This window comes from Simochromis diagramma, unplaced genomic scaffold (assembly GCF_900408965.1).
Source record: "Simochromis diagramma unplaced genomic scaffold, fSimDia1.1 OVJJ01000388.1, whole genome shotgun sequence".
NCBI classification, from domain to species: domain Eukaryota; kingdom Metazoa; phylum Chordata; class Actinopteri; order Cichliformes; family Cichlidae; genus Simochromis; species Simochromis diagramma.
Genome location: NW_024387093.1, coordinates 68,689 through 79,629, shown reverse-complemented (window position 1 = coordinate 79,629; position 10,941 = coordinate 68,689). Strand labels below are relative to the sequence as shown.

General features: G+C 37.9%; 1 protein-coding gene across 1 annotated transcript; it reads left to right on the top strand.

Annotated features, from left to right (window-relative positions):
* Positions 1–461: 461 nt before the first annotated feature.
* LOC120742793 lies at positions 462–6,706 on the top strand. Its single transcript, XM_040046235.1, has 11 exons — positions 462–573; positions 1,784–1,903; positions 2,063–2,078; positions 2,158–2,249; positions 2,478–2,525; positions 3,297–3,312; positions 3,902–3,993; positions 4,441–4,491; positions 4,613–4,675; positions 6,309–6,348; positions 6,457–6,706. Exons 1-10 carry the CDS (start codon positions 462–464, stop codon positions 6,332–6,334), a joined length of 636 nt encoding a protein of 211 aa, XP_039902169.1. The 3' UTR covers positions 6,335–6,348; positions 6,457–6,706.
* Positions 6,707–10,941: the final 4,235 nt, after the last annotated feature.

The following is a 10,941-nucleotide window of genomic DNA, read 5'->3' as shown; positions in this document are numbered from 1 at the left end:
CTCTGTCAGAATAAACTCAACAAAGCTCAACATCTCTGTCATCAGATTAGATGAACCTTTAATGTCTCAATTCAGAGAAATTTGGGAACACGTCATGCAAAATAACACAAACATACAAACATTTACAATTTCACCTTCAACCATTCAATAATGTCACCGTCAATAATTTGACTCCTGCAGGGAACATCCCAACTATATTTCCAGTCCTCATAATCACTCAGAAAACCAGGTCTGCATGTAGATCATGAGACAACGACTCACAGCTTTTCTCAAAGTTTGCACCAGCTGGTCTGACTGAAACATTGTGTGTGATTGTGTCACAGATGATGGTAATGGTCCTATCCTGGTGAGTCCTGTTCATCCTGTGACTGAGGGAGCTTCTGTTTAGTCTGAGCTGCAGTTTGAGAACACAAAAAATACTTCCAATGTGTTTTTCTATCACAATGACAAACTTATTCAAAATGATACCCGAGGGAGCTGAAGATCGTCTGCAGTGTCAAAGTCTGATGAAGTTTTCTACAAGGTGTCAGTACTCAGGAAGAGAGTCAGCACAGAGCTGGATGTCAGTTAAAGGTGAGCAGGAACAAAACATTTGATGTGTTTTTGTAAATGAGTTTCATGACTGAGAAATAACATCATATTATCTCTTTTAATGTTTGAAGCCACCTGAGTCTATTTAGTCAGAACTTTAGTAAAACTATTATGTAATAGTCTCTAAATTGTCAGGTTTAATATTGTTGTGGTTCAGGACTCAAGTGATGGACTCAGGTGAAAACAGCAGAGGAAGTATGAGTGAAAGTTTCTTTATCAAACAAAGGATAAATAATTTAACACAACAGATTGTGAGCTTTGACTCAGTCAACAAGAACAAAACATAAATGAACCTAAACTTAAGGAGTGAGTCCTACAAAAAACATCTTAACTGAGGTGAGAGAGACAGGCCAGAGGAGCGGACATAACAGCGTGAGGGCGGCAGATCTGTGGGAGAGGAGAGAGCAGTTAGGGCAGGAAATCTGAGGGAATGTGACAAGACAGAGAGTGTTCATAAAGTGGCTGCAACAATGCCTTACTTGGAGTCCAGACTAGCTGGGTTTAGTGGATGAAGGCAGAGGTCTGTGGAAACTGCTGAATGATGGGCAGGCAGGCAAGTGAGGAAGAGGCTCCGAGGGGGGCAGCGGTGGTGGTGAAAAGGGGGGCAATGATCCAAGGCGGCAGGCGTCTGACTGGAGGTGAATGATGGCATGAAAACGAATCTTGAAGCAGGAAGAAACTGAAACAAGGGGAAAATCTGTTAGCATACAAATCTTATTTTCCTAGAAAGGATCCCAGCAGACCTGCCTGGTTACCTCACTGACGAGCTGCAGTCATGTTAACTATCCATTAACATTTGGCTACAGCCACCGAGGTCTTCAAGGTCAACTTTATCACTAAAAAAAATCCTTATGACACAGAAACTATGATTCTTACAAAGGTGTTGTGTCTTGTCAACATATAGAAAATACTGTATAAAGATTTAAATTATATTTGTTTGACCTCTGACCTCACTTTTACATTTCACATCTGCCCTTGTTGTCATGTTGAAACAAATCTGCCTTTGGACTTATTTTTACTGAACTACAAACTTCTGACAGTACAAATAAAAAAAAAAAATACACTGAAAATACAATTTTTTTTCTTTGAAAGTAAATGCTGTCAACAGAGTGAGCTGCCTTAGCAGAGATTTGTGCTCTCGGAGTTCTTCTTTTACACTTTATTAATAATTAATTATTGTTTGTTGTTACAGTAACTGTGTCAGGAGCTGACAGCTCTTCATCTCCTGTGTGGTTGATGGTTGGACTGGTTTGTGGAGTCTCTCTCATTATTATTCTCCTGCTCTTGTTGTATCGCTGCAGACAGTCCAAGTGTAAGAGCCTCTTCTTTTCATGCTGTATTAGAGAGTTTATTTACTACATATACTTTAATTATTCACACATATACATGTATTCTGATCTCATGACACAAAATATCAGTGGAACAATTTATACATGACAAACATGTGTAATAACATTTGTCTCTTTCACAGATTCCTGCTTCACCAGGTTGGTAAAATACTTTTTATTATAATTTTAAACAAACATCAGTTACTTTTGAGTTTATTGTGTTTATTTCCTGTTTTAGGTCGATCCAGTCTGAGAGTCACAGTCCGGGCTCCTCCACAAATCATGGAGTCAACCAGAATGAAACTCATGAGTACCACTCTCTTCAACATGGTCAGTATTTAAACTGATCTTTATTATTATTATTAATATTGACTTTTATTAAACCTCCATTAACACAAAGATTTATCAGGTTCAGTTTGAGTTCACGAGTTTTTTAAAGAACATTTAAAGATCTTACAGTCCTGGTTTTGACTCACACAGTGTTTCTGTTTTTGCTCTGATCTTTAGTGTAACTGTAATAAAATGATTAATGTGAGCCTGGCTTGTTTTTTTCTTTAGGTACTGCTGACGTCTATGAATCAGTCACACAAGTGACAAACAGAAATGGTACAGTATATGTGCTGGAAATCACAGAGCAGTTAGAGATGAAACTTGTTTTTGATTTAATGAAACTAATTTCATGTGACTTGTTTTTACAAACCTGTAAATAAAATATGAACATTTCACTATTAGATAGTTTTACAGAGTTTATTTACTACATTCACTTTAAATATTCAAACATTCATTCTGATCTGATGACACAAAATATCAGTGAAACATTTAAACATAATAATTGTAATTGAAAGAATCTGAACAGTCTGATGAAGAAGACCAGCTCTGTTCTGGGACGTCCTCATGACCCAGTGGAGGCAGTCAGTGACAGGATGGTGGCTCAGCTGTCACCCCTGTTAGATAACACCTCCCACCCCACGCAGGCCACTCTGACAGCACTGAGCAGCTCCTGCAGTGACAGGCTGCTGCACCCACAGTGTGAAGGAGAGATTTAGGAGATCTTTCTTTCCAGCTGCTGTCAGACTCTACAACATACATCATCATGTGAAAGCACACATGCACACACTGGTGTCTGTAAATATCTCAATGTGCAATACTCTATACCTGCTGCTACTAACATCCATCGACTACACGATGAAATGCTGCCATTTGCAGCTGGTACAACAGAACTGAAATTCTCTACTTTTTGTGGTGTGCATTAATATTCATACTTTGTGATATATTATATTATTTAGTTTAGTCAGTTACTGTTCTTACTGTCTTTGAGCCACTGTGACCACTTAGTTTCCTCTGAGATTAATAAAGTATTCTTATCTTATCTTACAGATTCCTGCTTCACCAGGTTGGTAAAATACTTTTTATTATTATTTTAAACAAACATCAGTTGCTTTTGAATGTATTGTTGTCACGTTTGCCGTGGCAGATGAGTGGAGGCTGAGAATTAGGACCCAATATGCAGGCAGCTGAGATGCAAATGAGTTTTATTCATAAAGAGGTGAAACAAACAGAAACAGCAAAGGCAAAATGATGATGCAGGGAGACACGGGGGACGACACAGAATGATGCAGGGAAAGAACACAGACGAACCAGCAACAAGCACACGAGGACACACACTATAAATACACACAGAGGAAAACGTGGAATAGCAAACAGGAGGAAGACACAGCTGAACCAAATTGAACTGATGAGACAGGGGAAAACATAAACTGAACACACTAACAGAAGACATGGATTTCACAATAAAACAGGAAATGCACAGAGACACGGTGCAGACTCTAAACAGAGGAAACACAGAAACCAAACTCTAGGAACTAAAAAGTCTAAACCCCAGTACACAAACAGAACAAACACAAGATCATAATAATGAAAAACACAAACCGTTGGGTCAAAAGACCGAGGACCATGACAATTGTGTTTATTTCCTGTTTTAGGTCGATCCAGTCTGAGAGTCACAGTCCGGGCTCCTCCACAAATCATGGAGTCAACCTGAATGAAACTCATGTGTACGGCTCTCTTCAACATGGTCAGTATTTAAAACAATCTTTATTATCATTATTAATATTGACTTTAGTGGGGAAAGGCTAATTGATCAATCTAAATTGCCCATAGGTGTGAATGTGGGAGTGAATGTGAGTGCGAATGGTTGTCTGTCCCTGTGTGTGAGCCCTGCGACAGACTGGCGACCTGTCCAGGGTGTAGCCTGCCTCTCGACCTATGACTGCTGGGATAGACTCCAGCGCCCCTGAAAAGGATAAGCAGAAGCGAATGGATGGATGGATACTGACTTTTATTAAACCTCCATTAACACGAACATTTATCAGGTTCAGTTTGTGTTCAGCAGTTTTTTAAAGAACATTTAAAGATCTTACAGTCCTGGTTTTGACTCACACAGTGTTTCTGTGTTTGCTCTGATCTTTAGTGTAACTGTAATAAAATGATTAATGTGAGCCTGGCTTGTTTTTTTCTTTAGGTACTGCTGACGTCTATGAATCAGTCACACAAGTGAAAAACAACAGAAATGGTACAGTATATGTGCTGAAAATCACAGAGCAGTTAGAGATGAAACTTGTTTTTGATTTAATGAAACTAATTTCATGTGATATGTTTTTACAAACCTGTAAATAAAAATATGAACATTTCAGGTTCAGATGAATACGATGACGTCACCTCCTCTCTTATTGAGTTTAAAGATCTTAGAACTAAGAGTGAGTACACCAAAGTTAATTTTATAAAAAGAAAACCTGGTTTGGAAAGTTTTTTTAATTAGTATGAAATTAATTTTGGGTGGACTTATTAATATAAGTTAGGTCCAGCGGCATTTTTCTCATGTTAGAAAACACAGACATTTATTCAAATGTATTATTTTGTTCTTTTCACCTTTTTAAATCTGTGTATTTAGTGAGATGGGAAAACAGTTAAACACCAAACAAATGAAGAATTAAAACATATGTTCATCGTTCTTTGTAAGCTACACGTTTGCTTTGCAAGCCAAAGTAATCTATTACTGGCATTATTAGCATGACAACACATTACAGTGATATCAAAGTGCCACTGCACTAAGAGCCAATTATTAGTCTGGACCAAAGCTAAGTGGATAATAAAGCTGTATTTTACTCTGATCACTTCCTTCAACATTAAACTCGTCACTTGGACATTTCTGATCAATCTGAACAAAGCATGAGCTTACAGTACCTTGAAAAAGTATTCATACCTGTTGCACTTCTACACATTTTGACACCTTTTTTTAAACTGAGATTTTCTGTGATAGACCAACACAACGTAGCACATAATTATGAAGTGGTATGAAAATGATACATGGTTTTCAAAATTTTAAACAAGTAAAAATCTGAAAAGTGTGGCGTGCATTTGTTTTCAGCCACCTGTACTCAGATATCCCTCATTAAAATCCAGTGCATTCATTTACCTTCAGAAGTCACCTATTTAGCTGCTCTGTGGAGGCCTCAGTGGTTTGTTAGAGAACATTAGTGAACAAACAGCATCATGAAGACCAAGGAACTCACCAGACAGGTCAGGGATAAAGTTGGAGATAAGTTTAAAGCAGGGTTAGGTAATAAAAAAATATCCCAAGCTTTGAACATTTCAAGGAGTATTGTTCAATCCATCATCCAAAAATGGAAAAAGCATGCTACAACTGCAAACCCAGGGTGATCTCTAAAACCTGCAGGACACCAGCCGACCCCTGGTTTAGATCAAAGAATATTCTTGTGTTAGAATGGCTCAAAGTCCAGACCTAAATCCCACTGAGCATCTGTGGCAAGACTTGAAAATTGCTGTTCACAGTCTGGCTGAGCTTGAGCCATTTTGCAACAAATAATTGTCAAACATTTCAGTCTGTAGATGTGCAAAGCTGGTAAAGACAAACCCCGAAACACTTGCAGCTGTAAATGCAGCGAGCAGTGTCTCTACAAAGTATTGACGAAGGTGGGTTGAAAACAAATGCATGCCACACTTTTCAGAGTTTTATTTGCTTAAAATTTTGAAATCCATGTATCATTTTCATACCACTTCACAGTTCTGCACTATTTGTGTTGGTCTATCACAGAACATCCTAATAAAAACATTTAAGTTGGTGGTTGTAAGGTGACAAAATGTGTAAACGTTCAAAGGGTATGAATACTTTTTCAAGTCACTGTCAGTTCCCAGGAGAGGTCTTAATGTTTTTTTACTGATACAGAAGAAGATGGAGAAGTGTTTCAGCTTCACATGTTTTGCAAAAAAAATCTTTACAACACTGAACAAATTACAAATGATAAGTTATGTGTCTGAGGCCAGATGTTTACATGAAAGTAAAACCAGATGCTTTCCTCGTCCACACAGATACAGAGTCTGTCTCCGCCTTCTGAACAAATCCTATAAGGTACAGTAACATTACACACCTGTAAAGACTCAAACACAAAACAGAACTTCACTTTGCATCAAGGGGAGACAATGCTTTCATAATAAACCTTATTGTTCTCCAACACAGGTGGGACAGACACAGGGGCAGCCAGTGACCCCTCACACACGTCCTTATGCTGATATCCAGGCAGGTTCTCAGTGTTTGTAGCTGCTGATTTATGCAGCAAACATTTCCACAGTCCTCTGCAGCAGATTATAGAAACACTTCTTCTCTCAGCTCACGACAGAAGATCTACAGCTGGGACACTGTTAAGTGGTTCTACGTGAAAAATAGTTAAATATTTACTCAAACATGTTCTTGTATGTAAAACAGGTTCAAATGCATGAAATTATATTGTCCTTTATAGTGGACATTAAAAAACACCACATGTATGAACGATAATTTACATCTTAGAGCCCTGCTCTCAAACACTGACTCAGATGTAACTGTCTGTGAAACTGGATTTAAGAAATAAGAACGTAAAGTTCACAAAACATGTCAAACAGACTCTCCTTCATGAAGTCCTCGTTCATAAAGTGCTTCACAGACCTGAACATTACAGCTAACAGCTGGATTTTCCTGTGTCAGTGCAGCTAACCAAACAGCGCAGAACCTCTTACTGCTAAAGAGACAGACGGTGAAAGCAGACAGTATGTCCTCCGTTTTAACATAAAACTCATTGTTGCAGCTGAGAGCAGCACAACAGTGACCCCATTAAACTGATGTTTAGTTTAAGTGTCCTTATTTTCACTGAGTTATTGGTTCTGCTATTAGTTACTTAACATAAACTGATGTGAGTCTTTGACTGAAACGAACCAACTGACCTGGTGATGTGATGCTCTGTACTGACAGAAGATGGTGCTGAACATCTTTTTATAACTCTAAGCACTTATTTCTTAAATGAAGCTTCACAGTCAGAGTTACATCTGTGTCAGTTTTTGAGAGCTGGGCTCCATGATGTACATCAGCATTTATACATGTAGTGTTTCATGTCCCCTTTAATGCTGAACACCTGATGTGACATTTCCACACTTTAATTCTGCTCAGTACCTGATTGTTTTCCATGTTTTCCATCCTCCATCTTCCAGTTTTTGTGATTTGGTTCATGTAAACATTTATGATTTTTTTTTTCATCAAAATATTTTAATTTGCACTTAAGTTTGAACTCTTAGAGATTACACTCACTTTGTTTTCACAGACTTGTGACCATGACACAAAACTACAGACAGAAGTGGATAAAATCTCAGTGTTACTGGTTTTAGAAATGCTTTACGATAATAAAAAATACATCATTTAGAGTCAAAATATCATAAATTGTAACAAATATAACTGTTATCTTCGGGTTAGTCACAGTCAAATCATCATCTGCATCAATGAATGTCAGTGAGGCGTCCTGAAAGTCGTCACGTCTCCTGTTCAGTGACCGTCTCTGAGAATCACTCTCCTCTCAATCAAATCACTTTTCTTCTGTTTATCCTCTGAGTTGCTCTTTGATGGTTATGAATCATCGCTCTTCTTTAAACTGTGAAGTCGTTGCTGTTCTTGGGAGACATTTCTCTTTTGTTCTGGTATCAAATTGCTTCGTGTTTGCTGAGCTTCACCATCTTTCTGGTCACCTGTCAAACTGTTGCTCATGTTTCCAGAGCAGCTTTTCTTCTGCTCAGACTGCATGTGTGTGTGTGTGTGTGTGTGTGTGTGTGCGTGTGTGTGTGTGTGTGTGTGTTTCCAGCTATACCATACATAGACACGCGACCTTTCAATGAACTTAAACCGTGTGTATGAGGTATGCAGAAAAGCAGAAACAAGCACCTTGCTAAACTATAAAAACAGGAACTTGTAATAAGTCATGTCTCAAACAAACATTTAAAGGTGTGAAGTCTTGCACTTTAGAAGAAACAGAACATGGTGCTTTCCTAATGTATAACATAGCTCATCTCTGGACTAAGCTGCACTCTAAATAAAGAAAGCACATTTTGTCAGCACAGACACAGATAAAGGAAATAGTAGAAGGTTGAAAATAAATCCTCTGACTGTCTGACTTCTTCATAATTATAGCCATATTAGGACAGATAAAGGCAATGATTATATATCTATATATTTTAGCACAAATGACAATATAAAAACTATCAATGCCAACAGAATCTGCCTCTGTTTAGTTTTTCTGTTCATTTGTCCAGACTGACACTTCTTTTGCTCTAAGAAATAAGAACACAATGATCGGGACGGTGTAAGCTACAACCCTATAATCACTTTCTGTCACCGACCTCTCAGCTAAACCTGTGTAGAGTCATCCAATAATAACAACTGGGGTTGCCACGATTCGTTGACTAGTCACGATCAGGTCAACTAGTGTTCAACACAAAAACAAGAAGAAGCCGTCTCCAGTATCGTAGCTGTGTCCAAATTCAGGGGCTGCATCCTTTGCAGGCTGCATTTGTAGGTCGATAACGTTACAGCAACGCAACGAAGACTGTCCAACCTCAAAGACTCCTCCAAATGTGTCCTTTTCCCTAGATTGGAAGGATGGGTCGGGTGTATTCTTTGTGGCCCGATCTAACCCAGAATTCTAGTTTCCAACAATGGCGGCAGCTACTTTGTTTTAATATTACTCTTTCTTGGTCACAAAATAAATGTTTAAGATATTTTCAGTCGAGAATGTAGCTGTGTAAACTTCAAATATCTGCTCGATTTATCAGGACATTACATATTTGCAAAAGTGTTGCGATCTACCCTCATTCATGTTGTGTGTTCTGTCTGCCTGCGTAAGTTTATTTTGTATTTTACTTCAGCCAGTTTTCTGTTTTGTCGTCCAGCATTAAAGCTGTATTTAAGTTCACCTTTTGCTTCCATCTGTGTGCATTTTGGGTGCCACCGGAAGTAGCATATGCTAAGGTGCACATAGTCTTTTCGCATTACCTCAGTAAGACCATGTGAAAATTAAAACAAATCATGCTGGGTGAACTTAAACACATTTGTTCCCCTTTTGTTAAGACAGAAAAACACAGCACACAAAAATACTGCAAAAGGACGGTCGCCTTATATACATGGTGTATAAACTCAAAATGCACATTTCACTTAAAAATTAAGATGTGAACAAATCAACTTGTTAGAGATATTCTTCTCCTGTTGAACCCCCCCCCCCCCAAAAAAAAAATAAATAAATAAATAAATAAATAAATACGTCTTATCAGATATTGATGCTTCTTTCCTGTGTGATAGAAAATAGGAGACTGATGTTTGTTTGTTTTTTAAGTTGATTCCCAATAAAACTAACTGCTTTGTTGCTAACTACATTGCTGTCTGTATTATTGCTGAAGTCCTAAATGATCACTTTTAAAGTGTTTGTGCTGATAACATCATGCACAGTCAGACAGTCATGGAGAACAGCACTGACTGGGAGGCTTTGAACAGATCACATAGTTCAATTCAACATATGAGACTTTAAGAATGCACAAGCATCTACTTAAAATCTATTTAATTTATCATCTATGATATTATTATGTGCAATTCCAATGTACTTTGTTCATCTCCCTTAAATAAACAGGCACCCTTAAAGTATGAAATATTCATGTACAAACACACATAAATGTGTGAACTGTCTCAGTGGCTGATTGTGCCCCACAGGCCTCAGTGTGAGCTTGAACACATTTATAATGTTTAAGTAGTTTAATGTGTCGGTGCTGACGATAAACACATTTTGAATGAAAGCCGGGGAACTTTTGGTAGCACAGAAACAAGTGGCTATTCTTTGTGAGCATATGGATCAGTCATATTACCATTATTTCACCCAAAGGCACCAAGTTAATACTTAAAAAAGCTGCAGCAATACACACAAATATAAACAGTACTCGGTGACAACTTTGCTTTTAGCCTTTAACCCTCTGGGGTCCAGGGTATAACTGGCCGTTTTTGACTACTTTTGATTCGGCCTCTATATTTCACCTTTAAAAACTGTTTATCTTGCCAATCTGTTATTTACCCATTTTGATATAAAATTATCAGCACAATTTATCTAAATTCAGACAAAGTGATATTTCTGACTGTAAAAACCAAAAGCATGTTTAACGAATCATTTTCATAACTTGAAATGCAAATACAAATCGTACATTTTTTAAAAATATGCACAAGTTTTGCAAACAACAAAGTTATATGGTACTATTTACCTAAAAATGCAGCCAAGGCTCAGACGTTTTTTATATAACCATTTAAAACTGTTTACAGAACAATCAGGTGTTCTGCATCAAATAAGAAGGCACACAAAATATTTATGCAACTCCAAAAAATAGTTTGTGTCACTATAACACAGATGAGAACAGCACAGGGATAAATCCTGCAGGTCTGACAGCAGGTGTGTCACTCAGCGTTTACACTGCAGTCTGCCTTTGGTGGCTTTAAGACAGCAACTGTGACGTTCACTAGTAGAACTGACACACAAAACAAAACGACTACACTACACACTAACTACACAAGACAACAAACTAACTTGAGACTCCAAACACGGTAAACGTCACAAAGCTCTCACCAGTGTTGACTAACGCGTTACAGTAACTACGTTATTATTGTGGTAACGAG